The following is a 15,031-nucleotide window of genomic DNA, read 5'->3' as shown; positions in this document are numbered from 1 at the left end:
ATGTGTTCACTGTGGGGGGTGGTGCTGTCACGTGGAAATCAATGAAACAAACGTGTATTGCCCGTTCCACCATGAAATCTGAGTTTATCGCATTGGATAAAGCAGGGGAAGAAGCCGAGTGGCTCAGAAATTTCCTAGAATGTATTCCATGTTGGAAGAAGCCAGTGCCCGCAGTATTGATACACTGTGATAGCAAAGCAGCTATAGGTAGAGCACAAAGTGGCTTTTATAATGGTAAGTCTCGACATATTCGTCGGTGACATAATACCGTAAGGCGGTTGATCACAAGTGGCATTATCTCAGTTGATTAGGTAAAGTCAGTAGATAACTTAGCGGATCTGTTAACGAAAGGTTTAAACCGTGATCAAATGCATAAATTGCTAAAAGGAATGAGACTAAAAACCACATCTTAAGAAGATGATTATAGTGGTAACCCAACCATACGATTGGAGATCTCATGGGCTTGGTTCAATCGGAAAACGAAGCTATATGAATCTAGCTATAACACTTGGAAGATTTTAATCTTCGCTCATTCTTTAGAAAGCACTGAGTGTTGTAACATGTACGTGGTAAGAGGTTAAGTCTTTGACTTTTAATGATTCTTGAAATCTCAAGGAGATGTAGTATGACAGGATACTCATGAAAAAAAAATCACCTATATAAGTGAGAAGTGGGGCCGCTTCGTGTGTGTGTCACTTATGAATTCCAAAGAGGTGTTCCAAGGCCGAAATGGACACAAACGTGAGAACTGATGGAGTTGAGACAATATTGTGTTGATGCTATTGACTAGGCATACACCAAGGAGGAATAGTTCAAGGCATCGCGTCCACTAGCCCGCCTGTATGTCCGATAGTGTTGACTATGGAAGGTTCAAAATCACAAGTTACCTCTCCAAATACAGTATCGTTTCTCGAGAACTGAGCAAAGAGTCTGCATACATGCATTTGTGTCTGGTGTTGGTTTGAGCTCGCAGTGCTCTAACCAATGTGGGGGATTGTAGTAAACGTGTGGAAATAAGAAAGGTTTAAGCCTTTCATTTCCTTAAGTCCTTTGGCCTTTCATATGGTGTAACCTCCAAATGCATTATGGGATGCCTTAACGTCATGACTCTTCATGTAGGCACACCTATCCTATAAATAGATGGAGTTTTGGGAGATGAGAACACCAACAACAAATATTCTCTCTACTCTCTCTAGTCTCTACAGTCTAGTGTGCATCTTAGGAGCATTGTTTTGCTCGGTTCTCGCCTCCAATTCAAGTTCGCCGGAGCCTACGAGTTTGAGGTGTTTCAACTTGATAGAAGGAAAGTCGTTTCATCTTTGGGGACATTACGTCAATTCGTGAGCACTAGCCAGGGCGTATTTCGTCTTGCGGAGAGAGGGTCACCTCGACTCGACTTGAAGAATACTATAGTTTGCATCTCTTTACGTTCGTTGTAATTTATATTGTTACATTTACCTTCCAGTTTTATTTTTTTGTAATAGCAAGGGTTGTCCGTGTAAAGGATGCAATATTTCCAACAGATAATATTACTGAGGTAACATATGATAACATCCAATGTCAATAAATCTATTTATACGGAGTGTATCAATATACACATTTAAAAATATCAATACACGTGGAAGACTGTGTATAATTGAAAAATATGTAGAAAATCGTAATTGCAAACTTGATTTGTCAATTATATATCCAACTTACTAAGGAGTAACATAATAGCCACATCTATTTCAGAACTCGAGCACATAAGATGAGTAGCGAGTCATCAAAGTCTACGAGGTCAGCTGCTTCGAGCCAAACTCATGACCATTAACTTCTATTAAAACAATCACTCATATCAAATAGGCTTTCTTTTTATTTTGTTTTTTTTTTCTTTTTCTGATGGAAGTGAATACATCGATGTGAAGACGATTGAAGAAAGTGCAACGAATACGTACTATAGAAAAACTAAAGGCATATTTATCATAAAACTAAGGCAATGGTATGGGTAAATTATGATATAATTGGAAAAAAATACCTAATTTACAATACACATGCTATATTTGAAAGATCAACTTAGAAGAATTAAGTAGAAATTTAGGATTGGAACAATAATAATTTCTTCAAAAAAGTAGGGTATGATTCAAAAAATAGAATGAATAATAGTTGGCAACAGGCTTATCAGAATACTAGAAATTTTTATTTTTCCATTAATTTAACGTGACAAATTAAGTATAAATAGAAAAAAGTAAAAAAAAATAAATAAATATTTTTTACTGTAACTAAATAGACATAGTAATTTAGGCCATACTTGCTAATACCAAACTGAATATGCTTCGTCATCATCATCAAGATATATTTTTCTTTTTAGATGAATTCAATTCGTAAAATACAAAAATAAGTTTGGTCTGTGTCTGTGTATTACTCTATTTCCCCAGTAATCAATTACTTATGAAGAAGGGTATAGCATTCATATTCATTCATAGTACAAGAGTACTATTACTTATGATTTATGAATGCTTATTTCATGCCCGTTTGGATTTCATGGCCGTGAATCGCCGCCGATATCGATTTAGTGGCTGTGTTTTTTTCTCAGTAGCTGAGTGAGTGAATTCATTGGTGGAATGGAATTTTAAAATAGGGAAGAAACTAGAATGATAGATTACTAGAAAGAGTAAGGTGTGATGAGTCCCCTACGTCAGCCATTTCTCTATCTGAATCGTACTAATCTGGAATACAGCTAGATGGAATATTATTAATCTCAAGATTCTCAATCATATGATTAATGTAGTACTCTACTACTGCTAGTCTTCTCTGTTTTTGCCAAGAGTACTACTCCGTAAGGGTGTCCACTATAAGGCGGACACGCCCAATAGCCCCGTCCCAGTTTTTGTCCATAGCCCCAATTTTATTGTCCATAGCCCTAAAATTCTATTTCCGCCACTATAGTGGACAACTCCAATAGCCCCCAAATTTTCATTCGCACCACTTGTTTTAACGAGTACTCTCTCTCTACCTTACTTTCTGTACAAAATCAATTTAAGAAATGAGTAATGCCGGTGGTAGTGGTGGGGATGCGGATGAGTACGAGCGTATGCTGAACGAAGAGCTAGATGCCTATACGAGCCGTGAGGTTGATCGATGGATGCAGAGTTATATGCAGCCGGCGGCACCTCGCCCACGACCAGTTGTCCACCGTCGACAAGTGGTTGATCGTGATCATGAAGCTGCACATCAGCGCCTGTTCACAGATTACTTCGCAGAGGAGCCGCGTTTTAACGCCAACCATTTCAGGCGTCGTTTTAGGATGAGGCGGGACTTGTTTATGCGTATTGTTAACGCTTTGGAGCAGCGATATCTGTATTTCCGCTTCAGACACGATGCGGCTGGCAGACCCGACCACACCCCTATTCAAAAGTGCACTGCGGCAATCAGGCAGTTGGCCTACGGCACCGCGGCAGACATGTGGGACGAATACCTCCACATCGGTGAGACGACTGCCATCGAATGTATGAAGTATTTCTGTCAGGGCGTGATCGAAGTATTCGGTGATCAGTATCTCTGAAAGCCTACCCCCGAAGATTGCCGGAATCTGCTGCGGATGCACGGGGATCAGCATGGGTTCCCGGGAATGTTAGGCAGCATAGATTGTATGCATTGGGAGTGGAAGAACTGTCCCGCTGCCTGGAAGGGGTTTTACACGACCGTCTACAAGGGAAAAAATCCCACGATGATCCTCGAGGCCGTAGCTGATTACCGGTTGTGGATTTGGCATGCGTATTTTGGGATAGCCGGTTCGAACAATGACCTAAACGTCCTCAACTCGTCGCCCCTTTTCAACGAGCAGTGCCAGGGCGTCGGTCCGGCCATCAGTTTTGTCGCCAACGGCAACCAGCATGATATGGGCTACTACTTGGCGGATGGGATATACCCTAAGTGGCCCGTCTTTGTGAAGACGATCCGGTGCGCATCAGATGCGAAGAAGGACTACTTTGCGACGCGGCAGGAGTCGGCGCGAAAGGACGTGGAGCGCACATTTGGTGTGCTTCAGGCTCGATGGGCTGCAGTTAAGGGACCAACGCGTTTGTGGAATGTCGACTGCATTGCTGATATACTGTACGCCTGTATTATCATGCACAACATGATTGTCGAAGATGAAGGTGTACAACTGACTGATTGGGCCAACGACGATAATGAGGCTGGTCCAAGCCACGGCGTCGCCACCGCCAACGTACGAGGTGGGGTACCTCACGATGAAGAAGCCCTCCTCCAAGCACATGCCGACATGCGTCAGACGGAGGCTCATATTCGACTCCAAAAGGATTTAGTTGAAGAGTTGTGGGCGCGGAGGATTGCAAGGCGTTAGTTTTTATGTAAATTTATGTAATTTTTTTAAATGTATTTTTTTTAAATTATTGTACTTTTTGAAATTTTAATAGTATTATTCAATTTAAATGTATTTGTCTCGTAAATTAAATTCCGTATATTGATACGATTGTAAATTAAATTATATAATTGTTATTAGTGATGTGGATATGTAGTGTGAAGGCTAAGTGAGGGCTATTTGATGTCCAGTTGATGTGGCAAGCTGATGTGGCAGGAGAATTGTAGTGCTGATGATGTGGCAGTGTGAAGGCTATGTGGGGGCTATTTGACGTCCAGTCTTACTGGAGATGCTCTAATGACAAAATTTGGGGGCAGGATCCCCTGCTGTGGTAGTAATCCGTCCACGTTTTGTCTCAATTTTTACAAACTTCAACTCTTTTCAAATACTCGAGCTTCAATACATACCACAGTAAGGCCTTCCACAACGCGTCCCTTAGCCATCACTTATCTCGTCCCGGAGTGACGGAACGGTTAAGGGACGGCGTTGCAGCCTTCCGTCTCCATCCCGTCACGGAGAAACGTTCGTCCCGGAGGGACAGCTCGCGAGACGTCTTGCCACGCGCTTTGGCGACGTGGCGAGCTCCGGTTCGTCCGCGACACTCACTCGCCGGCCCGTGAGTGGCCGTCGTGTTTTTCCGAAAAAATGTTTTTTTTAAAAAAAATCAGGAAAAATTCAAAAATTAAAAAAAAATCCCAAAAAAATACTAGCCGTTTATAGGCTTTTTTTGCAAAATTTTAATTTTTTTTTTATTTTTTTAAGCCTCCGATCACTTCTATAAATATCAACTCATTCCCACAAAATTAATCCACCATAAAAAATATGTTTTTTATTTAAATTATGTATTTTTAATTTTTTTTAGGATTTTATTAATGAGATTTTTAATTTTTTTAGAAATTTAAGTTGTATTTTTATTTTATTTAATGAAGTGTGTTTTTTATTAATTGAATTTGTTGGAAATAAAAATAAAAAATGAAATTGAATGAATAGTAATTTAAGAGACGGTTAAGGGACAGATAAGAGATGGAGGGTTGCAGGTTCCGTCCCTTAGTTAAGAGATAGAGTAAAAAAGTACAATGGAGCCCGTGAATAGTAATTTACGGGACGGTTAAGGGACGGATAAGTGACAGGGTTGCAGATGGCCTAAGTCAATAACTAACAAATCCATATTTTTTTCCAAATAGATTCAATACATGCCGCACTAACTAATTCATCTTTTCGGTGATTTAAGTTGAACAATAATTTTATTTAAATAATGATTAATAAGCCACTCATTAAAATACTACTCCCTCCGTCCCCGAATAAAAGTCGCTAATTTTCATTTTGGGCCGTCCCCCATTAAGAGTCACTCTTCATTTTCACCATAAATGGTAGTAGGCCTCACATTCCACTAACTCACTTCACTCACATTTTATTATAAAACCAATATAAAAATGTGGGTCTCACATTCCACTAACTTTTTCAACCAACTTTTCTCTACATTTCTTAAAACTCGTGCCCGGTCAAAGAGCGACTCCTATTAGGGGACGGAGGGAGTATATGAATTACTTACTAGTTAAAATTTTAGAATTTTATATTAAATTGAATGCTCATTTAAATTTTATTTTAAATAATAATTAATGCTTATCGGTTGCAGTTGGGAGTTAACAGTTCTAGTTATAATTTATTTTAATAAAAATTTTATCAAATTTTAGAAAGTCATTATGTATTTAAATTTATAAATCTCATTTATAATATTACACTAAAAGTTAATTTCAAACAATAATTGAAACCCTTAGTATTACTCTTTAAATTATTTTTAGTGTAATATTAGTATATTATAGTAGTAACTGATAGTTCATACCATGATACTCCCATCGTCCCATAATTGTTGTCACATTTTGATTGGACACAAATTTTAATAATGTAATAGAAAGTGAGTTGAAAAAATTAGTGGAATGAGTACGTGGAATATAGAGTCCACTACCAACAATTGTAAAAAGTGAAATGTGACAAATTTTATGGGACATGCGAAAATTAAAAAATGTGACAAACTTTCAGGACGGTTGGAGTAAATTAAGAGATAATTGTCATTTTATTTTAATTGACTTCTTTGTTGGTCCCATACATTAAAATTTAAGTATAAATCACAGTAATTTTTAATTTTTTTAATTGTCTCAAAATGCATAAAATCGAAGCTAATATGAATAAGAAAAAATATGATAAGACAACAATCCAACGTTGTGTAGATTAAATGATTTCATTATATGTGCAGTGTTGATTAAAAATATTGTGATTTTATTGTCATATTATATTTTTTTAATTTTCCATTATATTTTCAACTTTATTCATCATGGGGTAATTGAAAAAACCGAAATGTGAGTATTAGAGTTTTATAGTTATGAAATTGTCAAAAATTCAACGAATAATCATTATCACTAAATTTTAAATATAAATGAGTTTGCAAATTTGATAAATTCTTAGTCCAAAACAAATTATGGATAAAATTTTAATTACTAAAAATGAATATCAACGAAGAATTATTAATCTTATTATTAAGTAAAATCACTAATCAATAAAATTTTAAATAATTCTGATTTTATAAGTAATGTGGACTGTGGATGGTAAAATATTGCAATATTAAGTTAAATCATTGATCAAATAAATCATGCCTACAAGTATACTAACGTGGCAAGTGTAAGATAATCAAATTTTATGGATGTGTAACATTAGTTAGTGCGATATGTATTGAAGCTATTAGAGAAGACTTAAGTTTGTAAAATTTGAACAAAACGTCGACGTATTCCTACCACAGCAGCCCCTGCTGTGTTTCCTACCACAGCAAGGGATCCATCCCCCAAAATTTGTTCTTAGTATTATTAAATCAAAATTAATGAATACTGAAATTTAATTTATAGGAGTACTAATTTGACATTTGGCTTGTGATAGTTTTTTAAAGTTCATATTTATAAATCTTGCTTCATTCATTCAACGTTACTTAAGTTATATTTATTTTGGACACCAAGTGAGATAGTAGTACTTAATTAAAGGCTAAATGAGATCAATGTATAAAAGAAGATATAATAAAATATGCTACTCAAGTAGCATAACACTACTGAGGGAATATAAGTATGTAGTAGTTTATACACATTTCATTTCAGTGATCACTTAATAGCTCAATATAATATTTTGGTAAATTGAAGCCGATATATATCCGACTAGAAGTTTGGCCTCTGTCTCTTTATTACTCTATTTCCCCAGTAACTAATTCAAGAGTATGGTACAACATTCATATCAGTTCATATTATAAAAAGATATTGAGATGATCTTTCACCCAAATGAAAGTGTTACAATAATTCCTAAGAAACGAAAAAATGGCAACCTTTACAATAATAATTGATAAGATGCGAAAATAATGAGAATCGTTTTCTCATTGATACGATTATACCCATTTGTTTCGTAATTAATCATGAAATTTGGTACTAACATTAATATTCAGTACTATAAAAGGATAGACTGAGGTGACATAACACGCAAAGTCGAGTGCTTTTCACTTAAACTGCATTTGCAAAGAATAATCTTATTTTATTTGACCTAGTAGTAGTGCTATGGAAATACAGTATATACGTTACTCATTGGAACTTTGTTCATTAATCTCAACGCTAGCCAATAGGTCAATTTGTGCATGGAGGCGAACCCCTTCACTTGTGCCTAACTTCTTGTACAGCAACCTAACATACTCATTTTAAATTCAAATCATATTCAATCCTTAATATAGAATCGATATACTCTCCTTCGACATTGGGGTCATCAGATTCAGCGACTATTTGGTCATCATTTACGTCGGAGAGTTGGTCGAGTGGATCCACTGGCATTGCTGTTCTAGCATAGTTATGTAGAAGAAAACATGCTAAAATGAGTTGCGTTTGAATTTTCACCGGGTAGTAACAAGCACTCCTTAATATCCCCCATCGCATTTTCAAAACGGCAAATGCACGTTCAATGACGTTGCGAGCCCGTGTGTGTCTCATATTGAAGATTTCACGTGGATTCTGAGGGGCCCCGGCGGCCGGGCCCCATTCTTTGAGATGATATCGGACACTTTTAAATGGTGTTAGGAATCCTTCGCAATTTGCATATCCATTATCACAAAGATAGTACTTTCCTACCAAAGCGTAAACAATGGAAAGTCATATTCGGAATGTAGTTAGTACAAGAAGATATGATTTCATACCTCTTGGGACTTTGAAGCCATTTTCGCGATTAACGGCATCCCTTAGCACACGAGCATCCTCAGCAGAGCCTTCCCATCCGGCCAGAACATAAACGAACCGCATACTGCGATCACAAGCGGCTAGGGTATTAGTGCAAATTTGCCCCTTTCGAGAGCGGTATCGAGGCTTGTCAACACTTGGTACTTGTATGTTGATGTATGTGCCGTCGAGAGCTCCTAGGCACCCCTGCACAAAGCAATTCCATTTCATACCATCAAAGATGCAACAATTCAAATTTGTAATATGTAATGTACCTTGAACCATTTCCACTTGTGATCCTCACAATCGTCATCCACGGCTTCAGGAACAACCCAAAAGGTACGATGAAGCTTAATCACGGCCCTCAGGACAACATGGACAGATTTTGAAACTGTATACCCTGACCTCCAATGGTTGAACTTCACTACTCGAACCTTCTTGTGATGGGCCAAGATTCCTAAAAACATGGCAACTTGTTCCTCCACGGTGACATACCGACCATCGACTACATCACCTGTTTGCCGAAGCATGATACACAGCCTCCCAAAAGAGTTTCTATCCATTCGCAAATTTTCAAGACAAGACACATCACTCACACCAGTGAGTCTGTTCATGTGTCGAACCTGTTGTGGCATCCGCCGGATATACGAATAGCTCTTTCTAAGATCGAGAGGAGAGAAACGTCGTCCCCGTCTAATGCTTCGAAGGTAGATGAGGATAACACAAATGATGTCGAACTGATGGTCCCGAATTATGTCGGTCATAACCTGGATAATCATTTCGTTCATTGCCCTTCTACTTGCCATAATTTTCCCAGAAGAACTGCACAGTCGGAGTAAAACGGGGACGATGATTGGCATCGAAATCAAACAAGACAACAAGTTCAACGGAATTTAGTTGTGCACTTTGACAAATAATCAGGAAATCTGAGTACATGAGAAATTAATTGACTAACAAAATCCAACTTCCCCAAGCTCAACAATGGGGGAAGCAAGTCGTGACCCATGTATTTAACAAGAATATTAACCCAATTTGGAGTCCTAAACAAAATATCACTACACATTATGGATCAGGTTCTAACAGAACCAAAAGTACCCAAGCACAAGTCATACCACATATTTGAGTGAATCTCTGCTCGATGTAAAAATTGACATTGAGATGCAGATATAAAGAGTACCTTCGCTACACCAATGTCTAATGGCGTATGAGATTCGGACAACGTCTGCGCCGGTATCGTCGTCTCGATTATCTGATTACCACGACAATTTTGGGCTCAGATTTGGTGATGAACCCTACTTTCGAAATGAAGAGAGAAGAAGCACCTTTGTTATTTGCAGAAAGAAAATTGGGATGTCTTAATTTTAGATGATGCAAAAGGGTAGTGGAGGAATTTGTGCTGAGTTGGACGCCCCATACTCCAAAGCAGGATGATAAACCCTGAAAAATGTCCCAGACACTAAACCTGCTCTTTTCCACAAAATCCAGCTAAAAGTTGCGGGTCACGTGGGTTAGTCCCGGGTCAAGCGGACTGTTGTCAAACCTACCAAACGTTTGGAAAAACTAGGATTAACTTCTCAAACCCAGCATGTCCCCTCTACCAAACTAGTCCTAAAAGGATAGACTGAGGTGACATAACACGCAAAGTCGAGTGCTTTTCACTTAAACTGCATTTGCAAAGAATAATCTTATTTTATTTGACCTAGTAGTAGTGCTATGGAAATACAGTATATACGTTACTCATTGGAACTTTGTTCATTAATCTCAACGCTAGCCAATAGGTCTATTTGTGCATGGAGGCGAACCCCTTCACTTGTGCCTAACTTCTTGTACAGCAACCTAACATACTCATTTTAAATTCAAATCATATTCAATCCTTATTATCTAGAATTACAAAGATAGAAGTGTAATAATTGAGAAGGAAATTTGTGAGAAATTACTTAGCTCGTTCGGTAAAGGTAAATGTCTGCATGGACTACTACTCTATCTATATAAGACATATGCTCACCCTCCAATCCAAACCCAACACAAATCTTCAAACCCAAACCGAAAAGTCATGCCCATGAATAATTCTACTCTCCATTTCGTTTGTGTGCTATTAATATTATGCATCTCTCTCTCCCAAGCAGCACCACCAGAAGTAGGATTCTATTCCTACACATGCCCCAACGCAGAATCCATTGTCGAATCTGTGGTGAGAGAAGCCACTCTCACTAGTCCACGCACACCCGCTCTTCTTCTCCGTCTGCATTTCCACGACTGTTTCGTCGAGGTAGTTTATCTAATCCTAATTTCGTTCTCGTTATTTATTTATTTGTGCTGACTTTGGGCATTTATTGATCAGGGTTGCGATGGCTCAATCCTTATTGACAACGGAGCTAGTGATTTGGAGAGGTTCGCCGCCGGCCATCTAGGCCTCGGTGGTTTTGGGGCGATCGAGAAGGCGAAGCTGGAGATCGAGAGCCAGTGCCCGGGCGTTGTTTCATGCGCCGACATTGTCGCCATGGCTGCTCGAGATGCCATTGCTCTGGTAAATAACTATTTATCATTTTCTATTCAAGATTAAACTAAGTCTCTCTATGTGTGTGTGTAGACTGGAGGTCCGGTTTACGAAGTTGAAACTGGAAGAAGAGACGGAAGGGTTTCAAACCGTAACCTGGCCAGTGATATGCCTGATGTCGACGATTCAATCGACACTCTGATATCAAAATTTGTAGCCAAGGGCCTTTCACCACAAGACCTTGTGTTACTTAGTGGTAAACTGATAGTATTATTTATGTTGTCATGATTTAAATAACTAGCTAATGAACATATTGTTCCGTACACATGCAGGAGCGCACACCATTGGGACAACGGCATGTTTCTTCATGCCGAGGAGGTTGTACAACTTCAACTCGACAAACAAGTCGGACCCTCGGATCAGTCCTCAGTTCTTACCGGAGTTGAGGCGCATGTGCCCTAAGGACGGGGGCAGCGGTGCAAGGATCTCTCTGGATCCGGTGACTCCAGGGAGTTTCGACAGTCAAGTTATGGACAACATCAAGACAGGGTTCGCCGTACTGGCCTCGGATGCCCAGCTATACGACGGTGGCCTGACCAGAGAGGTGGTGGATTCCTACGCCGGAGGGTCTCAATTCGGGGAGGACTTCGCCAAGGCAATGGTGCGGATGGGACGGATCGGGGTGAAGTCGGGGGAAAATGGGGAAATCAGGGTGAAATGCGGCAGCTTCAATTGAGTTTATCATTGTACTTGGCTTTAGAGTTTATTATGGAATATGTATGTAGTGATGCTTCTAGTCTAGATGAATGTGTAACAACATCAACACCCAGATGTTGTCAATAAAAGATGCATATTTGTAGTAGTACTTGTTTAAGACTTCTTGTCCTCTCTGATATGTTTTGGCAAAAGTAAAGGACTTGCTTGTCCTCTCTTGGATTTATTTTTTGGCAGACTTGTCCTTCTCTAAGTTATGCATGCAAGATATATTATTGCTAAAATTGAAACAATCTTATGTTACTTTTGTCATTTCAATTTCTATTCTAGAATGAACAAGGTAAAATTGTAAACTGATGTTCTCTGTTATGTGCTGATTCAGTTTTTGTAACAAGGTAGAATTGTAAACTGATGGTGTTAAAGGGGTTCAGTTCTTGACAATTGCCAAATTTTATCAATGAAAGATGCTTGTATACCACTCCTTGTTTATGCTTCCCAATTCCCAAATGCCTGATTTCTCACTACAAAGTACAAAGGCATTGATATCAAAACTTATGATTGGGTCGGTTCCCTAAACACTTGGGACAACTTCTTTTGTTAATTTCTTAACTGGGCTGGGAATATTGAATTTGGGCCGGCTGAGTTATCTTAATGCTTCGGCCGGTTTTTATTAACCACTTTGGGCTGATTCATAAATTTTTAGCTTCGGGCCGGTTTTTTCTCTTTCATTGTCATTTATATCTCTCGTTGTCTCCTATTAATATTATCCATATCGCAGTTTCATTTTCTCATTTTGCTACGTTCCATAGTCGTTGAGTCATTTTTCTTTTTACTAAAGTCAACTTATTTTTTTACTCTTACTTTATCTCTCTTCATCTCTCTACCTTTTTCATTTTCTACTTTATTCTTCATTTACTTAACTCACTTAACACATTTTTTCTTAAATCGCGTGCCGAAAAGAAATGTCTCTACTACTACGGAGGGAGTACAAATTAGCGTCTTTAATTGTATTATTATAAAGTGTTCTTAACTGTTACCTTTTTTTAGTGAAAGAAATGAAAAACATAATTAAGAATACTAAAGCTACTTCAAAAATATAACTATAGATTACTATAAATAAAAGTGTTTGCCCATATTAAAAAAACAATTAATTGGAAAAAAATTTCAATCCATTTATCAACTAAAATAAATGGCATCTATAACTAGAGGTGTATTTATTTATCAAAACTGCTACTACCGAAATAGTTTCTGTTTGTAAAAACAAACTTATTTCTTATTGATATTGGTACAGTTTTTCTGATGAGTTTCTCTTTATCATAGTGAATACCAATTTTATAACAAATAATGAATTTATTTTAATTAATTATTCCATAAAAACACATTGATGAATTCTTAATATAGTAGATATGAATGAAATTTATTTAATTGTTAATAACAAGAAACTGACAAAAAAATAAAAAAAAAACATTTAAACAACATAATTTAGAGCACTACTAGCAATAAGGGTCTTAAATCCGAAGCTTATCTCAGAGCCCATCTCTTTACTCCTGCCACGTCAGCAACTCATCTCAGAGCCTATCTCTATGCAATGGGAGCCCATCCCACTGGATATCTCAATTCCACATTATCACTATGTTATATATATTTTTACTTTTAATCGGCGAATATTGATTACAGAAAAAGTTACATGATTCAAGTTACACTAAAAACCAGCTAATCTATGCAATTCCTAACTTCCAGCGCAGCTCATTGATCAACGCCCGGAGATATTCGGCTTCGTCGGGATCCGTACACTTCTTGAGGGCCTTGTGCGTCTGCAACAAAGTCCTCGCCATCGAGGCTGTTGCCAACGACTCAAAGGCGGCGGCCTTCGGGGTCGGGATCGGGGCCGGGAACGGCGAAGGGGTTGCGGCAGTCGAGGATGATGTCGCCGTAGCCTTCCCCTTGGCCTTCGCAACCTTGACGCCTATGGGACGCAGGGAGGACATCGGTGTGCCGGTACTATCGTCCTCCATGTACGTCCGGTTGAGGTCTACCGGACGATTCCCGCAGTCGCTGCTCGTGCCACCACCAGCTTCGATGGCCTTCGACCTTTCTCCCCCCCGGTGTACACAATCCCGCCTTGGAACTTCTGCTTGTCCCTCAAGAGCGCCCAGATGGCCTCGTGCTTGAACTCGCCGTACAGGGACTGGTACAACAACAGCGCTTTGGAGCGCACGTCGCTCAAGCTCTCGCCATTCCCCAGCCCCCGCGCGCACTTATCGTACTCCGACGAGAACAGGTTGATTTGCTTCTTCACCTGGTCCCAGTGCTTGCGGAGCTGCTCCTGTTGGCGCTTGTACACTCTCGGCGGCTTCGCCTCATTATAGCGCTCGGCGATGCGCTCCCAGTACGCGATCTGCCTTTGGTTGTTCGCGAATATCGGATCCTCCGATATATCCACCCAACACCTCGCCAATATGAGGGTTTCATCCGGCTGGTAGTTTGTACGGCCGGGTGCGTACTCTTCACATACTTCCGGAGGTGGCAACTTGTACGCGCGATGCCGGGTCCGCTTCTTTTTGGCGGGTACGGCGGATGGGGCGGCGGCGCGGCGGGAGGGGGTGATGGGTCGGTTTGGTGACGGTTCCATGTCAGACAAATCGTACGATTCCGTGCTGAATTCAGGATCGTACTGCATGTTGGCGGTGAATGATAGATATTCGCCGTGTCCTGTACCCGGCCAACGCGCCTCACCACTGAACATCGGACTGTTGGGACTTGATGAATCCATTTCGTAGTAATAAAAAATGTGAGTTTCGAGAGTGGAATCGCGAAATGAAATGTTAAAAATGAAGGGTATTTATAAAAAATTAAAACCGCGTGTCATCGTCCGCGGAGCCCACAATGCGGCGGACGATGGCGCGAACGATAGGCTATCGTCCGCGCTATACGCCGCGGACGATGTATCGGTCGTGAGCATCGGGCGCGCCCTATGCCAGGCACCCACAATGGTGCCATCGTCCGCGCCCGAGGACGATGGACACCATCTGGCGTGCCATCGGGCGCCCCATTGTGGGTGCTCTTAGTATGATATAAAATGACATAAAATAACAAGAAAAATAAATTATAGACAACTCAATACAAATTCATTAAAGAGAAAACATCCTATACTTAAAAAAATACAGAAAAAGACAAACTAAGAACATTGAAAACAATGTGACTAGAGAGAAATAAAATGTAGAGTGA

General features: G+C 39.5%; 2 protein-coding genes across 2 annotated transcripts; one reads left to right on the top strand and one right to left on the bottom strand.

Moving 5' to 3' along the window:
• Window positions 1-7,861: 7,861 nt before the first annotated feature.
• LOC121810744 lies at window positions 7,862-10,041 on the bottom strand. Its single transcript, XM_042211490.1, has 4 exons — window positions 9,770-10,041; window positions 8,868-9,414; window positions 8,574-8,799; window positions 7,862-8,504 (listed from the first exon to the last, which is right to left on the bottom strand). The coding sequence occupies exons 2-4, from the start codon at window positions 9,396-9,398 to the stop codon at window positions 8,080-8,082; spliced, it is 1,182 nt and encodes a 393-aa protein (XP_042067424.1). The 5' UTR covers window positions 9,399-9,414; window positions 9,770-10,041; the 3' UTR covers window positions 7,862-8,079.
• Window positions 10,042-10,623: 582 nt separating this feature from the next.
• On the top strand, window positions 10,624-11,951 carry LOC121810801 (peroxidase 43-like). The gene is made up of 4 exons (XM_042211527.1): window positions 10,624-10,861; window positions 10,934-11,119; window positions 11,183-11,345; window positions 11,422-11,951. Exons 1-4 carry the CDS (start codon window positions 10,646-10,648, stop codon window positions 11,823-11,825), a joined length of 969 nt encoding a protein of 322 aa, XP_042067461.1. The 5' UTR covers window positions 10,624-10,645; the 3' UTR covers window positions 11,826-11,951.
• The last annotated feature ends 3,080 nt before the right edge of the window (window positions 11,952-15,031 follow it).

This window comes from Salvia splendens, chromosome 1 (assembly GCF_004379255.2).
Source record: "Salvia splendens isolate huo1 chromosome 1, SspV2, whole genome shotgun sequence".
Taxonomy (NCBI): Eukaryota; Viridiplantae; Streptophyta; class Magnoliopsida; order Lamiales; family Lamiaceae; genus Salvia; species Salvia splendens.
This window is presented reverse-complemented; position numbering and strand designations above follow the sequence as displayed.